Here is a 25,579-nt window from a genome sequence, read left to right as displayed (position 1 = left end):
CCACGGCATCAAATAGCTTTCATTAACATAAGTGGGCACCAACCCTGATTACAAAAAAAAGTTATCTGAGAGCACTAACTCTCCAAGAAACTTGATCAACAATGATGAAGCACTTACTCCATTTAAAAGAGGCACAAACCTCAAACTTATCTCCTTATAGAGTTTTACAATTTGCTACTTAAAATAAGCTTCTGGTTCACAAGATTAATTACTGATTTCTCACCTGCCTGTAAGCTCCATAATAATATTCATGCATAGTCACAACTTCTCAAACATAGATGATAACCAGTCTTTTACCTTTGTTGAATCAAGCACTTCTGAAATCTAATCACAGTCTGCCATAGAAAGCTCCCTTTCATTCACTCTTTCTATCTCTCATCCACTAAACATATATTGCATAGGAATACACTCTACGCTCTACACCATCCTCCAATTATGTTTTTTTTTAATAAAAATCTGTAGATACTGATAAAAGATATGCATTTAAAAAAACAAAACAATACCTCTTAACTAACCACATGACTGCTCAACTTCATATTCCCTGATTCACCACACACAATATTTTTGAATGCTACCACACCTGACTGTAAATGCACACCCTGTTTTTAATAAACACTTACCAATGGATTGCACAAAACTTCAGAAGAAAGAACAACCACTAGAACATTCAATATCCGACTATTATTAAAACTTCACTCGCACTTGCTGCGCACCACCACTCAACCACCGCAATCATCTCTATTTTAAAAAAATTTCTACCACCCTCCAAAATTATATCACTGGCTGCTGTATTGTCAAAAAAAACTTTAAACGCACTCTCCGTCTTTTCGTATTTGTCTCTTTTTCATCCCGTCACTAAAATATTCTACATGAGAATATATTAATTCAGAAACTCCACAAACTTCCTGCAACCTTTTACCACACATTAATTGTAAACAAGGATACGCTTCCCTTCATTTTTGCACCACTACGCACCATTCAATATTAACACCTGTACCTTTAGTAACCGTTGGGTTGAAATTTAGAAAATAAATGGAGACGTTACAAAAGAATTTGATTTAAAAATTCAAATGCTAAACATTGAATTTCATACTCGACAAAGATTAATTCGATTCCAATTGATGACATGTCAGTATGACTTCGCTAGCAAGCAGGTGATGTAGATAAGCAGGCAGGTGAAGTAGACAAGCAGGTGATGTAGACAAGCAGGCAGGTGAAGTAGACAAGCATGCAACACAAGTAGACACCCAACCAGCTCAAGTAGCTCAACCAAGCAAACAACCAGGCAGCTCAAGCAGGCAACCAAGCCCCTCAACCAACCACACAGGCAGCTCAAGCAAGTACCCAAGGAGCTCAAGAAGGCACCCAGGCAGCTGAAGCAAGCAACCAGGCAGCTGAAGCAAATAACCTGACAACCAACTAGCTCAAGCATAGGCCCAAGCAACTCAACCAAAACATTATTCAAAAATCAACTTGAAAACGTTCTAATCTCCTTGACATCAATGACAAAATATACAACACCCGGCTGCTTCAATAAATCTTCCTCTGCATTCTTTATCTTCATTAATTTTAAACCAGTTTGTTTTGTCTTTAATCCTCATCAATGTATGACTGAAATATATGACCTCTAATAGTTTGTTCCCTGCTTTACAACACTGTTATTCCCTTATATTTTATTAGATGTTCCATAGCATTCCTTCTGCTGAACTGACAAGTAAGGTGTTCCTGAATTTAATGAAAAAATTGTTTTCTTCAGACTCTGCTTTTTCCATGTCTTCTAGCAACTATTGATATTCCTCTTGAATACAAACAATGGTTTTTGGGGTCCTCTTTAGTTGATCTTCTAGGCTTTTGAACAAGTTTAATTTCTGTTTCACCACTTCAGCTTATTCTTTCTCTATACACATGGTAGAAGAACATCCAGGTTTCCATGGATTTATAGACTGTTTGGAATCTGATAGTGCATTCACCTGTGATTCCATAATGGTCTCCAATAGTAAAATAAATTTCTGCATATGATTTTCAATCATTAAGTGCTTCATATGATAGGAGAACCCATACACAGTCAAGTTTTTTAGTGAGAATTGAGCTTATGCTCAATAGCTTTGCTCATAATTGAAAAAATAATGGTAAATTACATAATAAATACTCCTAAGTAAATTTTATGGAATATTTTCTTATGAATAAAATGACTGAGATCATCAAATAAACATCACTAATTTCCCAATGCATTCTCTTAATAATTAATGATTACCTTGGTTAGCAATTTCATTAAAGTCAAACCTAGGAAAACATGTCAAATATATTTTTATTAAAATAAATCAATTTTCCGATTAAATCATACATAATTTACGTTGTGCAAGCACACAGTGATATACAGAAAATGATTAAATTCCAATAACCACAAGTCGGACCCTCTACCAAAAGCATGCAAACACATTTTCTGAGTTTCCAGACAAGATGAGTCCAGGATCGACTGATTCCAATTTAGCCTCATAGGACCACACAAGACACATCTCATAGCTTGAATTTGATTGAAATGTGGATTAACTACAACATTTTTTTATTTACCCAAGTTGATTGTCTGCAATTTGTTACCATTGGTAAAATTTGTGCCTATCAAGTGTCTCTGCACAAAACAAGATAGTTGAAGCACAATATATAGTAACAAACAAAATAATATGCACAAGATGATATCGTTATCTACATCTAACTAGATATCATTTAACACTACCATGACGCAAATTTCATATTGTAATGTCCCCTATCAGTCTAAGTCCAGAAATAGGGACAATCACTTCAGTTCTTTACACTTGTACTATCTAATCTTTGTAATTGAATTGTGTTTCAGACAATATCACTTGCTATTTCTGCTATGTACAATAATCCATATGCTAAAAGTGAATTCATATGATATGCAATAGTCCAATCAGTGGTGTTGTATCTAATGTAGAATTATGTTCTTGCAATCAGTGAGAGACAAATAGGCAGATGCTCAAAGAGCAGATCCAAATATATGGATAAGAGCTAATAAGTTTCCGGCTCCCTCCTAGACAGACACTTGTAATTCTCAAATGACAATGTCTGATTTCTGCAATGAACCTACGAGATGAATTTTATGAAGACAAACGTATATGATTATGGCAGCCAGTAATGCCACTGGCTGTCTCTGATTTATATGATAAGTATGCTGCGGTGAAATGGTATACTTTTATTATATTATATTAAGAAAATGCTATATAGAATGAGATAGATGTAAATGCCTATGGCGATATAGATTGTTGTTCAGATTTTGCTATGAAAATATGCAAAGGTTATGGTGCTGTTCCTGATGTCTATCTTTGAACGTATGCAGCCTGATTGACCTTATGAAAGCTACTGCTCAATAGAGCGATTCGATATTGGATCTAGATAAAAAATAAAAGACCATCCATGCTTAAAAGAATGATTTCCCTCTTCATTAAATACCCTTGGCACTGAGTGGTTGAATCTAATGGGGAATAGACGTATCCGTTGTCAATGATCGATTAATCTTTATTATTAATATTGCACCCTGTTGTGACGTATTCACACTTCGCCCTATTGCAGATGGGGACCCCTACTTTTTGCTTTTTAGGGTTTTGTTTGTTAGCCTTTGCGTTTTGAGGGTCACCAAGGGGATCACCTGGATAGCAGGGTCTGCTTGAGTTAGGTCAAGTTGGTGAGTGATGAAGTTTGGAATGTCCTGAAATTTGGCTAAGTCTGGAATGTCCTGATCTTGAAATTTGACTAAGTCTGGAAATTGAAAAACCTCCAAAAACTAGATTTTGCAATACAACTCCTGGATGTCTGAAACCACTCTCAAACATCCTGAAAGTATATATAGAATATAACTTAAAGTATAAGAACTTATACTTAAATGTTATATTCCATAAAATTATCCTGACGGAGAGTTCAAAAAGTCAAATCTCGCTCCTGACCCTCTCAGGAGGTCCAAGGCGAATCTCGCCCCTGACCCTTCCAGAGGGTCCAGGGTGAAAATCAATCTAGGACTCATTTCTTGCCTTATTTGACCAAATTTTGACTTGCAAGGCATTTTGAAGGCATGGGTTTGAAACGATGTTTGAAAAGCCTTGAAGTGAAAAGAAATCGTTGAGAATCAAAATTTTGAAGGCAATTACAAAAATTGCTCTGGACCCTCAGAGAGGGCCCATAGCGATTTTCCAGGTTTCTCTCCTTTGTCTGAAGAATTGAGATAAAATCTTGCTTGGACAGGAGGAGGACGTGATATGTTATGTCTTGGAGGTGATTTGAAGATTAAAAGATAAAGGAATTTGCCTAAAACCAAAAAGTCGCTCCTGACCCTCAGTGAAGGTCCAGAGCGAGATTTTCAAATATGCATTATTCTTACAAGATCAAAGTATGTTTTATGATTAGAAGGGATGAAGGAAAGCATGTTCTATCCGTTGAATATAATTTGGAGGATCAACACAAGATGAAATCAACCTAAAATTCAAAAATCACTCCTGATCCTCAGAGAGGGCCCATAGCGAAAAATCGCTCCTGACCCTCAGAGAGGGCCCACAGCGAAAAATCGCTCCTGACCCTCAGAGAGGGCCCACAGCAAGAAACCTAATATGGGAACTTTTCATGCAAGTTTGAGGAAAGCTAAGGTTAGGCTAGGGCGAAGAGACCTCCAAGTGCATGATGAATGATGTTTTGCCTTTGAAAATTGATGATTTTGGTCACGAAATGAAAAATCGCTCCCGACCCTTAGAGAGGGTCTAGGGCGAAAATTTGAAAATCCCCTATTTTGCCTTGCAGGAACGAACCAAGCTTGGATGGAGTGAAAGAAGAAGACCTTTGCCTAGCCTTGAAGGGTGGATTCAAGAAAAGTTGATGAAGGAGTAAGCACAAATTTGAAAAATCGCTCCTGACCCTTGCTGAGGGTCCAGGGCGAAAAAATCCTAAATGCACTTTTCTTCCAAAATTCAAGTGAAATCAAAGCCCGAACTCCAGTAAAAGATGTCATTTGGAGTGCCTTGGTGATATTTTGGATTTGCAAAAATTGGATATTCAAGGCCTAATTTGGAAAATCGCTCCTGACCCTTGCTGAGGGTCCAGGGCGAAATTATTGTCAATCTTCATTGTGGCCTTAATCATACTTTGATATTCCTCAAATCCCCCAAAATTGCTAACTTCAAAGCATTTGAAAAGATTAAATTCGCATTAAATTAAAGGCATTGGCAATTTAATAAATTAATTTTTGACCTTGAAATAATCAAAAGGGACATCTTGGAGGCATCTAAAATTAATTTTTCAAATTAAAATTTGTTAGTGAGCGCTCAAAGGCATTATTTTGCCTTTATAGGCAAGTCGGCCACCTTTTTAAAGAGTTTTTATTTATTTTTTTATCCCTTTTGCCAAGTCGGCCTTGGAGGAAAGAAGGTGAGCGCTCTATATAATAGGGGGGCATTGTTTCAAGTTCAAATCATTCATTTATCCCTTCTAAAGTGCGAAATTGAGGAGCAATTTGAGGAGCGAAATCTGGCTAGAGTGGAGCGAATTTCTACTAAGTGTTGAAGATCAAAGAGGGTGGAGTCTATTCTTTTTGAAGCTAGAGGAGGCGCAATTCATCCAAGGGAGAATTTTGATTTAAATTTTGCCTAGCGAAATCCATTTTTTTGCATCATTTCTTAGAGTTTAATACTCAAGAGGAGGTATGGCGAAACTATCCTAGCATCCTTGTTCAAAGTTTGATTTTTGGACATTTGTTTTGGAAAATCTAAGTATTGCATGGTTAATTAGGAAATGATAACTCAAGATTTATCATGAGGTTTCCTAATTAAAATCTTAAATCTTCCTTTTAAGTTTAATTTCTAGACTTCAAGATATATTACTAATTGTGAAATGTTGTGTAGGTATCAAGATGGCGACTCCAAAGCCCGGAGGATCTACAAGTCGGCAGGTTCTCATCAAAGACGATCAAGCAAGGATAAGGGCGACGTCCTCCAGTCTAGCATCGACAAGGATGGCCTTCTTCGGTCAAGTATCATCAGGAATGACTTCTTCCAATCTAGCATTCCAAGGCGAGGTACATCATCATCCTGCACATCAAAGACAAAGTAAGTCAGAGCAAGGGTTCGTTGAAGAAGCAGATAGTTCCAAAATAGTTAATTAAAGCTAGCTTCTCAGCAACATCAAATTGGCATCAACCAAGTGTCAGACGAGTTGGCATCCCAGTCATCGCTCCTCCAGTCGGTGTGGTCCACCTCAGCATGTCCAAATTCAATGTACCTAACTCATGGGAGGTGGCACAAACTTCGATGTACCTACCCCAGCTATCTATTGGTCGAATTTTCCAGAGAAGACATGTGTCCTTAAAATGTAATTTTATCATTGGTCAAGCATTAAATGCTATGTAATGGTTGTAACAAACCCTAATTAGGGTTTTCATTATTGAATCTTGGCCATTGATCTCAAATTGATCTTAGTCGTCGAATTGTATTATGGGCACTATATAAGCCCTGACTCTTCATTTTGCGAAAGGATATAATAGAAAGGAGTTAGTGAATAGAGAGTAGTTAGAAGGTGATTAGCCAGTTGATAGAATAGCAATTAGAGTAGAGTAGAGAGAGAAGGCAAAGATTGTTGCCAAGATGTTGTTGTAAAAGGCTTGTAAAACTTCATTGAAGAAATGGTGAAATTTATGGGTCGATTCAACAATTTGCATGGTCTCTATACTTCTCATATTTTGATTTCATGTTATTAGATGAGTGGAAGAAATGTGTTTGATTGATGGTGAAATTCGTAATCCATACTACTAGCAGTTTGTTGATTGCAGACTTGCCTTGTGTAGTCAACTGGAATCATTCAGCTTAAGCTTAACTTCAATTGTCGCTTCTTCATTGATATGCATCAGCCTGATGGTGTCTATGCCTGCAGTGATGATTTGAACATCATAAAGCTTTCCTTCGAAGATCGCACTAACCTTGTGGAGATGGTCCTGGGATGTCAAAACAAGACTTAGTTAGAATTTCATCAAAGATCATTCATTGCTCTTACATTCTTAGTGTTAGGATTAGATCCTTTCCTCGCCCTCGTCCTTTTTCCTTTTTTTTTCAAATCTAAGCCAGTGAAATTCTGTGTTCCAACAATATTCAAAGCAAATCAGACGTTTAGGTCGACAAGTGTAGGTCCCCTTGTGATTCCAGCAAATCACATCATACCACAAAGAGCTTATCCACACGTAGAGATCCTACAACGAAAAACCTTGAAGTCATCCCAATTGATCCTTTTCGCGACATCTTCAGCAATCAGAGGCTTTATTCAAGAGAGGATAAGGTACCCTTGGGTATTTTATTCTGTGTTTGATAGTGTACAAAATACACGTCAACACACCCTTTTTGGTTTTTAAACTAACCTTCAAATAAATACTCTATATCGCTACCTTGGTGATGCATTATCGCACCCTTTTGACGTAAGACTAATATAATTCCTTTTTCGTTCACTTAATTATTGGCTAAGGTTACTCTTGCTGAGTGATCGTAATTAATGGTCTTTTCTTATGCATCGCAATCTAATTTGTATTCACCCAGCGACGGCATCTCACTACAAAGACACTTTGATGATAGGCGCTAGCGGCATGCCTCACTGCTCCAATCACGTCATGCTCCTTAGCCACGAAATGGTGTTGACTCCTTTTAACATCGATTTAATATTTGTTCAACTTGATTGTATTGACAGGAAGCACATTCCTCAAAATATATGTCTCCTTCCGCATATTTACGTACAGCAGTCAACTACACGTTAGCACCAAAGATGATACAATATGGATAAGACATCATCCACGTGGGGTTATTTCTTCAATTTGCAGTAATGTCCTTTTGGTGTTCGCATATGGGGATCTCAATCACAATTAGTAAAAAGCCGTTGTTTGCTAATCAATCCTTAATCTAAACAAAGATTCGATTAAGAGATAATAATTAATTATGAATGTAAACAACTATATTATTATCAAGATTGAATCAGGTTGGTACATATTTTCCATTAAGAGATCAAGTGCGGCTCATGACACATATACATATAGATGCATGGTAAAATAATCCCATATCATAGTGAAAGCTGTGAAGCTGAAACACTATAGAGTCCAACATATACAAGTCCACATGCATGAATCCAAAATACATAGTTAACAATGAATATATACTTTTACCTAGCTGCAAAGTCATTTTTCTTTGAATGTGCAGAGGTGAAGAAAACAACCTCCATTCCGTGGCCTTGTAAACTTGCAACTTGTCCAAAATCAGATCTCTAAGGTCTTTCAGGGACCATCCTCTCTATGCATGTGTTGGGGCTATCCATGGCATCCTCATTAGCCTGGAAGTTATTGGAAAAGAAAAACTTTGGGTTTGTGTAGTAGCCAGCAACATGAATGTGTTGGTGGGGTTGTTTGTTCTACCTCTAAAAAAAATGTACCAAATGGGTTCATACTTTTTTTGTTTGAAACATAAAAATGCTACATTGTCTCCTTGGCCTTGTCACTGGCTTCATATGGAAAACTCATGGATATCAACATCTAAACAAAACAATATATAAAATAAAAATTTGATTTTGAATGACAAAAAAAACCAACATCATAAAAACTTATTATGTAATATCAAGTTAATAATTTTGCAAGTTATCTTGAGGATCTTGCCCATGTGTTTTGGCAAAAAAAAGGGTCCTTACTACCCTCTCCTTTTGTCTTTCACCAAATAAGGAGAGTCCTCCCACACAGTGTTCACAAACAGCTGCTTAAGAGATGGTAGTGGGGCTGCAATACTGTATAAAGTGATGAAATAGTTGGCACACTGTTTGATACTCAACTGCACAATCTCCAAGTGCTATCTCATTAAATTAAACACCCAAGGGTGGTTGTGGATGTATTCTGTGATGTTTCTTGCATCCTCCAAGGGTATTATCCCTCCCAAGTTTGCCGATATTCTCAATGAGTAGAACACTACGGTGAACAGAACAAGGGCTGTAAATACCCCTATCAAATTTTTATCAGATTTTTGCACTTTTTCCCAATGGAATTTTGTCAAACAGTGTGTTTATTCTGCTGTTTAATTTTCTGAAATGCTAGTTTGTATAACACTTGATTTCTGAGAATATTTAATGCAATGTTTTCATATAAACATCCATACTTGGCTTTGACATTCAGTACAAAATAAGAGATTACTACACTAGCTGGAAAATAAGATATTTTTAATTTAATAAATTGCTGTCTTGAAAAGATTACAAAATAAGAAATGTGCATAAACTTCTGACCTGATAATCAGCAATGTCTGTCCTTGTAAGCTAAGTCACAAGGTTCGAATTCGAATTCGAATTCGACAGCCATGAAATTCGGATGAAATTCGACAAGGGAAAAATTCGAAAAAAAATTCGGATAAAATTCGCCTTCTATAATTTTGTTTACTTTTAAATATATGTATACTTTTAATAAATTATCAGAATAGCAACCCTTGTTGGAGAAAATCTGAGGGCGACCCAACAGTTGCAGACACCCATGACCCAATAGATACAAAGCATATACGAAGAATACCCACGACCAGCTGAGTTGTGTTTAGAGGCGGATAGCAGTGCTTTATAGAGGAAATTCGATTAAATTCGATTTTTTTTATAGAAGTTTGAAATTCGATTAAATTCGAACCTCATCTATGAAAATCGCCGTATCCTGTGACTTAGCTTGTAAGTAACAAAGGAAACAACACTTAATAACAAGATTTGATCCATTTATTAACAGAAATCTGAAGATGGTCTGCCCCTGAAGTGAAACTGCTCCAAGCCCACAAGGGGTTATGGACGGCTGTCACCCCTCCTGGAAAAATCTACCTCAAGCTCACACTTCCACAACTTGCGCACCTAGCAAATGGCACTGTTTTCCCCTTCTAAAACCCAGCGACTGTAATGCCCCACCCAGAAATTAGGTCATTCCATTGCTTTCAAAATGAGGAAAATACTTATGATCATAGATAGACGGCTAGCCGACTTATGTTCGCCCTAAATGTAGGAGTACTTAATGTCTAAATGTGACAACAATTTAGGATGAAGAAGGACAAACTAATTTTATCCATGCTGATCAACCTTATCCACATTATGATCTAAATTAAACAATTACTCTTGGCCAACCATGCTTTGAGAAAGATATATATGAACATCTTGATCGCCCAAGTTAAGAAGAGGAGGTAATGACAATAAACTTACATTGTTGGCCGACCACCATTTGGCTCAAATACGTATCTATATTAACTGCTCAAGATAATATATTTAATGAGGAGAAGTGCTTAAGATTAACATGTATGTGAAGGAACAGAAAATTATTTAAGAGCAAGAAAAAATTAATTGTGTGATGGCCGACTCATATGCTCATATATATATGTATATATATACACATGTGTATGTGTATCTATGCATACATACATACATATACATACATATACATACATGTGTCTGTGTGTGTGTGTGTATATATATATAATCTTAGTGGAGGAAATCATTAGATGAAGCAAGTCTTATTCACAGCTATTAAGAAGGCCTTCCACTACAGCGATCAAATGAATTTATTAGAAGAGGCATATCATTTCTAACGGATGGGACTCTTAGAAAGGTGACTGTCCATTCTCTCTTAAAGGTATAAAAAGGGAGAAACAGCAATTGTAGAGGGCATCGAATAGGAATGGGAAATGGAAATAAAGGAAGAAATCGATTGAAATCAGATATTCATATATATGTATATGTTTAGAAAATTGTCTTATTAATAAGACTTCACATTTTTCTGTAATGTTGAAATCAACAGTTACACAAGGGACTTAATCACACCAGTTCCAGGCAGCCACGTTTTTATGAAGAGACAGCAATTAATTAAGAAGAGACACCTCTTTATGAAGATGGATGTCTCTAGCAATTGTGGTGATTCTATGCCTCCTCTTGAGGGCTATATAAGGCAGATTCTTCATTTGGAAGAAGAGAGGGAATAAGATCAGAAGTTTTTTTTTATATATATATATATATATACACACACACACTCTGCAGGCATCGAAGGAGATCAGTCTCTGGATAAGCAATCTGTATTTCAGAATACAACAATCTTGTGTTCTAGCTAGTATTATCGTACGGATTGTGATGATGTTGTTTAACATATAATCTAATATGTATTTTGGTATAGTTAACAATGAGAAATGCTAATCAATCTAGATTCTTTATTTATTTGTTAAATCTACTTATTTTCCTACAAACAATCATGTACAGGTTAGTAAGGAAACACAAGTAGGGAGGGCAGAGACAGGTTTCCTTTCTAAGTATGCCACCCCATGTTGGATGGATGAGAGTCCCTGCCACTTGTGGGCCAAGGGGTGTTATATCATGTCCTTGGGCTTAGTTGTGGTGAATGTTCTAGGCACCCTATTGTGCTTTCCTCTCCAATCTTGACAATGGTTGGTTGTTAGAAGTGAGAACTAAAGAATAGAAGTAATTATGTATGGGTTAGTAAGGAGACACCAGTAGGGAGGGCAGAGATGGGTTCCCCTTCTAAGTAGGCCACCTCATGTTGGATGACGAGAGCTCCTGCTGCTTGTGGGGCCAAGGGGTGTTGTATCATGCCCTTGCGCTTAGTTGCAGCGAATGTTTTAGGCGCCCTATCGTGCATTCCTCACCAATCCCTACTATGGTGGATTATTGGAATTGATGCTATAGATTAGATCCAAGTATGTGATGTTATTTATCTTAATTGCTTATTTACTTTAAAGATTCAAAGCTATTATATGTTCTAATTATAGAATACCATTTGTAAACAAATTATGTTGTGGAATTGTCAAAAATCAGGTATACCCCAATTTGGGGACATTACAGTGACCAACAAAAGAAGTGAATTGGTGAGCATAAGCAGTTAGACATCTTCCTAGAATGAAGTTTTCTGATAAGAAACCTTCGAGCTGTATTATAAATCCCATGCATTGCTTAGACCAGCAAATACATTTCATAACACCCCAATATGACTGATTTCAGCGGCTAAGAATCCTACAAATTGTCATCTTTTTCTCATGACCAGTGTGGCCTGCAATGTAGCTAGCATGTGCTATTTTCTCTTCTCAATAACCACGCCCAGCAAGGATATGGCTGCCTGGAAACAACTGATAATGATTCTCAAGTCAGTCACCCACCATTAGATGATTTCAATGCTCAACAACAAGGCATTAAATCACCCAGCAATAAATACATTAAATCGCCTAGCATCAGAGAAATGAATCACCCAAATATTCTCATAAATACTCCTTCATTCTTGGCAAAACTCGACAATTTGTCTTGTTTGCAGGACTTCACAAATTGAAAATCTTCAATTGTTCAATCCAAGCATGAAACTTGTATGATTTCACTGGCAAATCCTTTTTTGTGCAAATTGAAACTTTGAATGGATTTCACTGTATCGGCCAGAGAGGATCTTCACCACCAAAACCGATTTTTGTCCTTAGGCTGTGCTTGAACAAACCTATTCAATCTGCACAACAATGATTTTTAGAGAAATATGAAAAATCCAAAATGAATCAAATGAGATGCCTCAATCCCATTTTATAATCTCCTTGAGAACTTTCTGGAATATAATATTTTAAATTACTTTTTAAAAATAATAATCCTTATTGCTCCTTAAAAGTGACTTTATTTTATTATTTAACATTTCTGCACTTTAGTCACCTTTTATATCCAACTTACAAATAATTAATTTAATTTGTCTTTTGATTTATGCTTTTTCGACAACTTACAATTAATTATTTCTCACTCAATTAGTCTGAAAGTGAAATTTGAAGACGCAAACATACTGAAGAGCTCATTGGGGATCTGACTTACTAAAAGTAGATACTTTTCAAAAATAGCATTTTCCTCCAAGATGTTTGGAATGCACTTGACATGTCAAAACTGTTTCCGGAAAGCATCAACACACTCAAAAAATCCGCAATGCTCAATGCCAACAACTGATCTCCAATTTGCTAAGGATGTTTGCCTCCCAGAAAGTTGGAGTTCCCTGGGAATTTTGGAAAGGCCAAAAGAGGGACATTATAGTCCTCCCTCCCTCAAGATTGCTTGTCCTCAAGTAATATCAACTCAACCCCAATAACACACGACTGTTTCGGAATGAAGCCAATGTGATCCCATAATCCCAAGTCAAATCTTAGAAACATCCCACCATGCTGTTGCTGCACCATTCTGGTTAATACTAAAATACCATTGTGCCAATTCTTCGCTCTCATCTCTTGTAAACCAACAAAGAAATCTGTAAGGACTAGATTCTGCAACATAGAAGATGTAAAGTATTTTAGTACAATCAACATCTGCAATCTCACTATCTAATATGATCTTGGGTAATAGGAAACTCAATATGTTAAACTAGAAAGCATGGCTCTCAGCATATCTCATTATGTTGTCCCAGAAATGCTACAGATTTGTCTCTATCAAGTGGCTAATACAAATGATGACAGTAGTGTTAAATCTGAAAATTAGATTCATAGCTGTCTTGGGAATGCTTCCACTGCCATAAACTGATAAATTGATACTACATCATCAATACTCAACTTCCATGTGCAAAAGTGGCAGTTCCGTGCACACCAATTCACACAACTGGCTACAAATTACAATCATCGATGCAACATCTGAAGATACTTAGACCAGCAACATGAAATGATTGCAATAACCATTACTCACCAATATGGAGATTAGGAATAACTGAACTATGTCTGAAAAATCTCTCACAATTCACTGCCACAAAACCTGCAAGTACTAAAAATCAATCAGCACATTAACAGATTTTGTCAAAATCAGTATTGTAATGTTGGGGCGGGAGCTGCAATGATGTACAACTCTTGTATGCCTAGGAGAGTTGAATATGGAAATGACTGAAAGGACATTTCCAATGACTGGATTCTTCATCACTCAATTCCTATTGAAATCTCTCCATTCCTTGGTTAGAAACACTTGCTAATCCATCTGTATGCAAGTAACAAAATTCATATGTTGGCTGATTGGAAGGTGGACAGCAGCTCCAAATCTGGAATATTGTCCAGTGCACCTCCATAGAATAGTTCCTTTGTAAACTACAATCCCAATTGTTCCTTCTTTGTCAGGTGGTCTATCTAGAGGATCACCAATCAAAATCTTATCATTCCTGATAACGACTGTGCATGCCACTCAAACTCGATTTCTTATCTTATGTGAACCAAGGGGCCAATCATGATAGAAATTATTCTTAATTCTTTCAGTTCCTGGAAGTCCACAACCCCAATCTAGAGTCATTACCTCAAAACTGAAATCTTCACCCAAATACCATATCTTGTGATGGTTACCAACTATGACATTGAAATCAGGAAGCATTTCATCCTCCATCACAAAAAGTGGATTATTAGAAGTGTACTCTGAATCCAACTCAAAAAGAGGATTATCAGCCAATTGAAAATTACTTCTATTTTATTGATCCAACCATCCTTCCTGTTGTTTCAATTCTGCACTTGTGAACTTAGGAAACTGCTCTAAATCAAAATTTGTGTGGAGCCTATCAAGCTCATTAATCATCTGCTTGATTTCTTTAGCTATTTTCTCACTTTCATGCTTCCTCAATTGATCTGTATCATCAAGCTGGTTTTCTGCTTCAGGGAGTGCCATTTGGGTACTCTCCAATGAATCCTTAGTTGACTCAAGCTCAAAGGCGAGTTTATCAAATCCTTATTCTTTTCCTTTCAAATTTTCAATGCATCAAGGATCTCTTCAGCAAACTTGATGGTATGATCCTTATTTAAATTGAAGTTCAAGAAATCTGATTTCATTGTTTCCAAAGCATTTTTGATTGCATGCAAATCTGTAAGAGTGGATCCTCCTTCAGCACATTTCTGTGTCTTCTCAATTTGGACCTTCCAATAGAGTTCTTCAATGAACTTGTGTGTGTTATCAAAATGTGCTAGGGCTGCAACAATCTTATCTTCAGTGACTTTCAACTGATTCTTCACAATATGAAACTCACTAGGCCTATGATCAAAATCAGTTTCATACAATAAACATGCTGATTTGTCTTCAAGAATATGCCTCTTAAAATCAGCTACCTCTATGGCATCTCTTGGCATATTTTATGTTCTGAGGTTAGGATAGCACTGTGCTCAAAAAGAAAAATCATCATAAACTTGCTCTTCATCATATTTTGGTGTCAAAACACCTGGATCCCATGGACTTATGTGACTTTGATTTGAAAAATTATGCTCATTTTGTTCACCACGAACGGTTGTTTGATGTTTCCATAAACAAATCACTTTCTAAACCAAAAATGCTGAAGCTATCATGAATACTCTTCTCCATATGTTCTGTTTGGAAGTCAAACTGATACACATTTGGCATTGGATACTTTTTCTCAACACCTGAACTATCATCACTGAAGAGATGTAAGAATTTATCACTATAGGCTGATTTGGAGTAATATACTCAACTTCATCATGCTCTTTTTTTGAAATTACATTAGTGATTCTAACAATTTTGTCATTTGCATTCATTTGACTGGTGTCATCAAGGAAGCTAATAGTCTCAAAAACTTCACTGGTTTGATTTGAATTTGCACCCAAGGTGGCTGTTTTGTTGTCTTCATTAAACACATTCCTAACATATGTAGATGCATACTTTAGTGGAGTCATTTTGGATCTTTTCATACATACCTTTTGAGATAAGGTATTTTCTCCATCAGAAATTTCTACTATGGACTCTTCTTCCTCATTCTCATTTGTCAGATGAGGTTTCAATTTCTCCTCCTACTATGCAATCACCATTTCAGCTAAAGACCTGCTCAACTGATAAAGATTCTTGATCATCCTTTCACATGTCAGTCGACAAGATAGAATAAAGTGACTGTGGCACATCATCACTTTCATTAACAATCAAAGTCATAATGGACTGCATAGCTATTATAATATTATCTGTATGATATTTTTTGCTTGTAGAAAAGAAATAGGGAAACATTTTGAGAATTAGATCTTCACAACCCAATCTAACATAATGTTACCAAATCTGATTTTTGCAAATGTTTCAAGTATGTTTATCCTCCTAGTAAAATAAGGACTTGTGACATCATCTAATCCTTGGAAACTATCCACCAACAACTGAAATATCTCTTTCGTTATGTCATCATTGTATGGAATTTTAGGAGTTGTAATTTTCATGATTTCGCTTAAACAAAAAGTAACAATCAATCTCACATCACTATCTTTGTTTCACAACAATTTTTGCTTACCCAAGGAAGTCGCTGCAGGAATTATAATTGCTTGCATTACCTGAGAAGGTGACTGATCCATTCCGTGAAAATAATCCTCTATTTCCTCGAAAGTGCTAAGAACATCCTTTGATTGAAATAAATCTTCGAGTTTAACTCCTACATCAAAACGCTTTTTGACCAACTCTTCTTCACTCAATGATGCCATGATTCACAATCTTGAATGTCAAATCCCTCATGAAGCTCAAAGACACAAAAATTTGATACACAATTGTTGAGTTACAATGAACCTCTGAATTTGATCATGCAACAATCATCCACTACCTAACAGGCTGGTTGAACAACCAGCTTTGATACAATCGTAAAGACACCTATAAATTTTTACCAGATTTTTGCACTTTTTCACAAAAAGAATTTTGTCAATAGTTTGTGTTCAATCTGCTGTGTAATTTTCTGAAATTCTAGTTTGTATAACACTTGATTTTAGAGAAGATTTAATGCAGTGTTTTCATATAAACATCCATACTCGGCTTTGACATTTAGTACAAAATAAGAAATGACTACATTAGCTGGAAAGTAACATATTTTTTTATTAAATAAATTGCTGTCTTGAACGGATTACAAAATAAGAAATGTGCATAAACTTCTGACCTCATTATCAACAATGTCTGTCCTTGGAAGTAACAAAGGAAACAACACTTAATAACAAGATTTGATAAATGCATGAACAGAAATTTTGAAGATGGTCTGTGCCTGAAGTGAAACTGCTCCAAAAGTCCACACGCTAGGGGTTATGGATGGCTGCTGCCCCTCCAGAATGAATCACCCTCAATCTTACACTTCCATGACTTCCACGCCTAGCAAATGTTACTGTTTTCCCCCTTCTAAAACCCAATGTCCAACAACAGAAGTGAATTGGTCAACATAAGCACTTAGACGCCTTTCTAGAATGAAGTCTACTGATAAGAAACCTTTAACCTGTACTATAAATCCCACGGCTGGCTTAGACCAGAAAATACACTTCGTAACACCCCAATATGACTGATTTCAGTAGCTAAAGACTCTTTAGACTGTCCTTCTGAAGAAGGCGTATCAATTCATCAATCTTCTTTCCATAGCGATGGTGCTGACTATGTCCATTCCTTTTGCAATATGCACAAAAGTTATAGACCTCTTCCTTCAGTATTTCAAAGCTTCAAATTTCTTTTTTTCAGATCTCAGCTTCTTTTTGCTTTTAACTGGAAATAAAACTGTCAACACACTGGATTCTAGATAACAGCAAAAAGAAAATTCTTATCTCTGCAAGTGTCAAAGGTTTAAATTACAGTTTGTTAGATTTCCATAAAAAATGGGAAATTCATTTGGGCTCATAAAAGATGCTCACAATATTCTAGTTGAGAATCACGTACATAAATAAATCAAGGCCTATGGTCAATACTTGTCCAGATCCATCATATATTATTATTAGATTCAAGAAAAACTATAAAGCAATCTCAGTTATTTCGCAAAGTCATTCTAACATTTAGATGCCATTGGAATTTGCGAGGTCTAATGATCTCCCTTTGCATAATTTGAAGTTTCGTAGCATAGAAAATAAGATGTATAAGTTAGAATTCATGGTTTCACAAGAAGTTACTGTCGGGTCAATGAGAAATGACATGGAAGGTAAAGAAAATCAAGATAGAAGTTACTAATTACTAGCCATTTTTTATATCAAATGTTTTTGTTGTGTCTATATTTTTCTTCAACCTAAAATATGGAAAACATGCTGTTTTTGAATAAATTTTTTTAAGAGATTATTTTAATACATTTAAGGTTTTGAACTATGATTATATGATTTTAGGCTTTTAGCTAATGTGCCTACATAACCCTTATAATAACCTGTAGCTCTAGGAGTACAATTCCAGAGTGTGCGCCATAAGAATGAAGCATTGGATTTAAATAGTTGTAGTGTTCTATGCTGGTGGTTTATTTTTATATAAAATTACTTTTTGAACTTTAGAGCCCTTTTATATTTTGAATATGGTTAGAGCTTTCTACTGTCAACCTAAATGGTACGGTTAAAGTTATCCTGTTTTAACTGAAAATGTAACTTCACGTTGATCTACAGCTCTCTTTCAGAATTTGGTGTGCTGGGCTTTGAACTGGGCTACTCAATGGAAAATCCCAATTCGTTGGTTTTGTGGGAAGCCCAGTTTGGTGATTTTGCAAATGGTGCCCAAGTCATTTTTGATCAATTTTTAAGCTGTGGGGAGTCAAAATGGCTTCGTCAAACTGGCCTTGTTGTTTTGCTTCCTCATGGCTATGATGGCCAGGGCCCAGAACATTCAAGTGCAAGATTGGAACGCTTTCTCCAGGTAACTTGTTTCTGTGACTAAATCTGATAAGCTATTATAAACTGAATTTACTGTTAGTGTAAGGCTGGAAGACTGATAAGTTTGATCTAACTGAAGTCTGAAGTTCTTTATGTTCATATTCTAAGTCTTGCTAGTGTAGCAGAAAGCTGAAAGTTGAAACTAAAATATGAAATCTGCAATGTTTATCTTTTGATATCTGAATATTTCTAGAAATCTGGACTGTTCTGAAACAGGAATGATATTGAAATTATTAGAATATTTAATTATATTTTAGTCACCTATATTTAGTTCCTTGTTTAATGGTCATTTAGTTTTTTAGTTAATTAGCTTTTAAGCTTTATTTAGCATTTAGCTTTTTCTTTTTAGTTAATTAGCTTTTAAGCTTAATTTAGCTTTTAGCTCTTTAATCTTTTACTTTAACGTTATATTCTAATTATAGAACATCGTCTTGTAACCTCTATATATATGTGTGTATATCGTTCAATGTAATCATCCGATTATTGAATCATTCATTCAATTTATTTTTCATGGTATTAGAGCGGGTCAATGGGATCCTTTAAAGTTTGGCGAATTTTTAAATAAAAATTCATGGCCTTCTTTCTGGAATATTTTCCAGATTTTTTTTGTTGTTTTTTTATTAAAAAAACGATGTTGCTTTTTAGAAGGCTTTTTGAGGGTTTCTCGTTCGTGGGCGAATTTTCGTGTTGGGCAGCAGTTCATGTTTTTTTAGGGTTCTGCAGATTTTCGGGCCTACAACCTCGAGTTTTTTTTGCAGATTGAAAATTTACCTAGGGTTTCTGCAATTTTCGACTTGGGTTTTGACCCTTCAGTTCAAATTGAAATTTTATTTTGTTTGCAGATTCTTGGTGGGTTTTTCGAGACCTCAATTGGGTCGTCATCAGATTTTTTTGGGTGCATTGTTTTTTGTGCCTCATTTTTTGAGCTGTCGGATCTGTATTCTGATTTTAGATTATTGGTGGGTTTTTCGAGAGCTTTTCTGAGTTGATCTCAGATTTTTCTGGGTGCCTCGTTTTCCGTGCCTCAAATTTTGTGCTAGCAAATTTGCCTTGAAATTTAAAAAAGTCAACGATTTTTGCTAATTCTGTGGACGTCGGGAATTTTGGTGTCTTTTGGGCGCCGTTTATGTTGTACATCCGACCTAGGGTTTCTGCCCCTATTTTTTTTTTTTTTGCGTTTTTTTTCGTTAATATTTTTCTAAAATCAGAGGTATTTTTTTTATTTTCTGCAAATTATTATTTTTTTCTGATTATTTTCAGGAAAAATTTCAGGTTATAAGTTTGCAAATTTTTTTAATTTTTGGGTTTCTTCCAAACCTCAAAATTCACGTCTTAGAATTCGTGCCAGAATTCTCCTCCAGGGTTTCAGTTTTTTTGTGCAGCTGCTTCTATTCTGATTTTTGAATCGGATTTTTTTGTCTCATGCTTTCACTAGGTTGACCTTGTTCAACCTCCATTTTTGTGATTGCATCTTTGACTAACATCATGTTGGTATACAGTCAAAAGTTCAATAGCTGCCACAACACCTAGAAACAGTGCATGTTCACGATATTTGAATATCATTGCCTTGATCAGATTGATTTAGGCCAGACCTCGTCTTACAGGTCCCAGGGTTTTCATGATTTTTTCCTAAAAAATTATCTATCAGTTTTCTGATTTTTTCCACAAAAAATCATGGGAGGGTTTTCACGATTTTTTCCTCAAAAATTGTTCGCAGGGTTTATAATTTTCCCTTAAAAATTATCTCATCTGTAATCCGCGATATTCGCATAAGATTTTAATTATTTGGGTTTTACCGTTTTTTTCCACAAAAAACGATGATCTGTAACCTCAGATTTCTTGGTTTTTCGATTTTCTCCTCAAAATCGTAAATTCTCTTTTTGAGGGTTCCTATTTCAGGGTTTGACGGTTTTTTCCTCAAAATCGTGCTTTGTTGCAGTTAGTTTGGGTCGCACGTGCCAGGGCGAATATTTGCAACCGTGGTATCTTGCAGTCAGTTTTGGAGTTGATACTCTTCTGCAAAAAGGTTTGCCGATTTTCCTCAAGGACTTGCGCGAGTCTTTTGCATGGACTCACGAGTCTTTCGGATGGACTCGCGCGACCCAAAAAAAAAGTCATGCAAGCTTTAAAATTGAGTTAAAAATTTTTTTTTTTGCCTTCGTTTGGCATAACTGAGGGAGTGAATTATAACACTCGATGCCTTTATAAAATAATAAAAGTATTTTTGGCCTCGTGGGGCGCTGCCCCTCGACCCCGCCCTGTATCGCGACAGGGAGCGCGCAAGGGGCGTTGCCCCCAAACCCCTGTCGAAAAATATAGGGGGAAATTGCGCCGATGGAAGTAGGGAAAATTTAACCTCCGAGTCTGATTAGGCTCCATATAATAGCATAATTAGCATTGAATAAATCTTGGTATTATACATTTTAGAGTTGAAAGTTTGAAACTATGAGTATATGACATGTGTAATGTTTCAATTATGGCTCTTATGCTCTCTAAATGCATTAATTTCTTTATGTTTTTTTGTAAAACTACGGTTTTTCTTTTTGCCGAGTCCTTGCCGAGTCTTTCACGAGTCCGAGTCTGAGTCTGAGATTTTCAACTATGTATAGAATGACCATTAAGGGAGGGTATTAGAATATTTAATTATATTTTAGTCACCTATATTTAATTCCTTGTTTAATGGTCATTTATTAGAATATTTAATTATATTTTAGTCACCTGTATTTAATTCCTTGTTTAATGGTCATTTAGTTTTTTAGTTAATTAGCTTTTAAGCTTTATTTAGCATTTAGCTTTTTCTTTTTAGTTAATTAGCTTTTAAGCTTAATTTAGCTTTTAGCTCTTTAATCTTTTACTTTAACGTTATATTCTAATTATAGAACATCATCTTGTAACCTCTATATATACGTGTGTATATTGTCCAATGTAATCATCCGATTATTGAATCATTCATTCAATTTATTTTTTAGAAATGTTAAAGGAAATTAAAGGAAAACTTTTGTATTGATCTTGCTCATGTAACAGAAAGAAAACTGTTGAGAAGTTGAAAGTTTGAAACTAAAATGAAATATTTAATGTTTGTCTTCTAATAATAACAATTTGAGAATTTTAGGAAATCTAAACTATTTTCAATTTTGAAATGCTTTAAGGAAAACTATCAAAGGAAATATATAATGTCATTAGATAAATTTGCTGTTTCGGGTACAAGTTAGTAGTTCAGGTGCAGTCATTTGCCATTTTCTTTCCCCGGGTTTGGTATGGCCATATAAAATATATTTTAAGTGATCTGTATTTTCTCTAATTCCAAGTAGAAATTAATAAGCTCTCTAAATATTTGATTATCCTAGATTTATATAAAGAGATTTTATTCTCAGGTACACACGGGTGCGCACACACACACACATCATTGTCAAAATTATGCAATTATTCAAAAAAAGGAACTTATATTATTCACACAGATGCAATCTAATTACACAATTCTTAGTGCATGTGTCGATTCCATCATGATAGGTTATCTCCATCAGTTAGAACCTTCTCCTCAATGACACCTTTTCCCCATTCTTCGAGATCATCAACAGTTCTTGACACACTTAAGGAAATAGAACATATAATTAGTCATCACCATCATCATTATTTTTAATTATACTTCAAAACACACTTAACATAATCAGACTATCTTGCCTAATCCTTTGCTACTAAACAATTAATACACTATAATTTAATAATTAAGCTATGCAAATTAAACGGGATGTGACAGATATTCTACTATCTATAATCATTTACCCTCTTGGGCCCTGTTGGTCTACATTTTATCATTCACCAAACATTAGAATAAAATGTCAAGGACACTCTACCCTCTCTTGAACAAAATCACTATGTGTGCCAAGATTGCATGAAGACCATACAACAACTCCAAGGTTTATATGTGCGAACGGACAACTTTATGTTAGATAACTTCCTTGGTTATGCATGTTGATATACAAGGGGTACTTACGCTCAACTAATATTGTTAATGTTTTTTAGCTTCGGTCAGATAATTCTAATCAATGAAATCAAATGCTTAATTGGCCTATCGGCCTTAAGCATTTGATATCTATCCTCTACAAGTATTGATCCATTATTTGCATTATGTATTTAATAAGATTCTTGCTTAAATATTAATCTTGAAATATGATTATGAATTAATCATATGTATATATTTAATAATGTATAACCATATATTATTAAATATACACATATAATTAATTTGATTATATCAAATAACATTTAATCATATGCTTATCGATATTTACTATCGATCAGATTATGTGCGTTTAGCAAATCATATTAACAATGTAACAAATGCAAATTGCTTACTAATAATTATCGATTGCATTACTTTACGTATTGGCGTGTTCTTTCACGGCTGAGAGACATGTCTTTACGTGGACATGATCCACGTAGAGGCATGCCTCTACGAAGGCATGTCTCTCTCCTAATATAAGGAGGGAGACAACCGTATTGTGGACGTACAGAATAATTATAGTGCAGAAACAATATCGATTGCCTCCCAGAATATTGCAGGCCATTTGCTGTTGGAAATATAATATATTAATTGATTCTATTTTCATGTAAAATTGCAATAAGATTAATATTAGTTTTAATTGATCATTGTACAACAGTTATGTTAAATTAATTGATATACAAAGGAATCCTTATATTGATATAAGAAGTGGAAATTGCATTAATAAGATTTAAAAGATCCTATATTCAAATCTGATATAAACATTAACATGGTATCAGAGCTAGTCTAAGGAAGATCCAATCAGATTTGAGTCTAAAGGCAGTCAGAATTTATCATTTGAATTTATTCAAAACACATACTCTTCTCCTAATGGCCAATAGTGTTAGATTCGAGGATCGTCTTGAAGGCTCCTCTAACTTTGTCTCATGGAAATTCAAAGTTATGATCACATTAAGAGAGCAAGAGTTAGAAGCCTTTGTAGAAAAGGAAACAACTAGACCGGATGAAGAAGATGAGAAGAGACAATGGATAAAGAACAAAAATAAGACCATGAAGTTGTTAGTAGACACAGTCAAGGATCACATAGTACCTATAATCTCCAAGTTAGATACAACTTTCAAAATTTTCTCAACATTAGAAAGCATGTATGAATTAAACAATACTAGTAGGGCTCTATCACTAAAACAGAAACTTCACCATATGAAGATGAACAAAGGAGAATCCATTACATCGTATTTCATAAGGATCACAGAATTAAAGGACCAACTCTCCACCATTGGTCACCTTATAGATAGCAAGGAGCTAACTATGCTAGCATTAAATGGATTACCTGCTTCATGGGAAGGATTCATACAAGGAATTAGTGCTCGCTCAAAACTTCCAAAATTTGATCGATTAAAAATAGATTGCATTCAAGAAGAATCCAAGCTAATTGCAAGGGGGGATGGTCAAAGCCCTATCAATAAAGACATTCATGTGTTGAACTCCTCTTGACACAAAAAGGGAAAGAAAAAGAACATCAAAAGGAAGAAGGACAAAGATTCAAGAGGAAAATACTCATACAAGAGGAAGAGGGATACGACCAAAGTACAATGCTTCAGATGTGACCAATATGGGCACTATGCCATAAAGTCTTCGGACAGACCAAGACCTCAAGCCACTGTTGTAGAAGTTAGTAAGTCAAGGATAGAGAATGATTCAGAGAAACTTGTGTTCTACTCAGCTCTTTTAAGTCAAGTATCAACTAACCCTAATACCTGGGTAATTGATAGTGGAGCATCACGTCACATTACAGGATTCAAAGAACACCTTGATAGCCTAATAGTAAATTCTGATGAGGAAGTAACTATTGGGGATGATTCAAGTTATCCTGTAAAAGGAATTGGGACCTGTACTATAAACCTAAATTCAGGCATCTCCCTTCAACTCACAAATGTATTATATGTCCCAGGGATAAAGAGAAATTTAGTCTCCATTTCAGCACTTGAAGACAAAGGATATAGAATCACCTTTATGGAAGGAAAGGTCTTGGCATGGCCTAAGAAATCAACCATCAAGAAGGCCTATACTATTGGAGTAAGACATGGGTGCCTCTACAAACTTTGTATTTCCTCCTCTCAAGCTTTAATGCATGAGTCAACAAGCACAAGTGAAATTTGGCACAGGAGGTAAGGACATCTTCATTTCTGAGCTCTCCCTTCAATTGAAAAAATGGTGATAGGTCTACCTAAACTAAAGCAAAATCATGAAGGAACATGCAAAGGATGTGCTCTAGGGAAAAACAAAAAAGGTATGTTTCACACCAGTGATAGCAAATCTAAAAATGTATTAGAAATTGTTCATTCTGATTTATGTGGACCCATGTCTGTAACCTCTTTAGGAGGATTTTTGTATTATGTTATCTTTGTAGATGATTTCTCTAGGAAGACATGGATATATTTTTTAAAATGTGAAGAGTTAGAAGAAATCCTTATGAGATTTAAGGAATTCAAGGCTCTAGTAGAAAATATATCTGGTAAGAGAATTAAAATACTAAGAACAAATAATGGGGGGGAATATACTTCAGATAACTTTAAAAACTTTTGTATAAATGCTGGGATTAAGAGGGAGTATACAGTTCCTTATAAACCTCAACAAAATGGAGTGACAAAGAGGAAGAATAGAACTATTGTAGAAGCTGCTAGAGCTATGATGTATGATCAAAACTTAGAAACTTCTTTTTGGGTTGAAGCCTCTAGTACTGCTGTATATGTACAAAATAGAAGTCCTCACTCTCTCCTAGATGACAAAACCCCTGAAGAAACCTTCACTGGAGTTAAACCTGACATAAGTCACCTAAGAATCTTTGGATGTCCAGTCTATATTCATATACCTAAAGAGAAAAGATCCAAATTAGAACCCTCAGGCAAAAAGGGCATATTTGTAGGTTATAGTGAAATATTTA

At 35.5% G+C, this 25,579-nt stretch overlaps 1 protein-coding gene across 1 annotated transcript in view; it reads left to right on the top strand.

The window, feature by feature from the left end:
• LOC131030492 (uncharacterized) overlaps positions 1–25,579 on the top strand; it is a 66,404-nt gene that overhangs the window by 5,776 nt on the left and 35,049 nt on the right. Inside the window, exon 5 of the mRNA XM_057961331.2 lies at positions 18,369–18,615. Coding sequence (XP_057817314.2) covers positions 18,369–18,615 — 247 coding nt within the window. The remainder of the gene's footprint in view (positions 1–18,368; positions 18,616–25,579) is intronic.

This window comes from Cryptomeria japonica, chromosome 2, assembly GCF_030272615.1.
Source record: "Cryptomeria japonica chromosome 2, Sugi_1.0, whole genome shotgun sequence".
Classification (NCBI taxonomy): Eukaryota; Viridiplantae; Streptophyta; class Pinopsida; order Cupressales; family Cupressaceae; genus Cryptomeria; species Cryptomeria japonica.
This window is presented reverse-complemented; position numbering and strand designations above follow the sequence as displayed.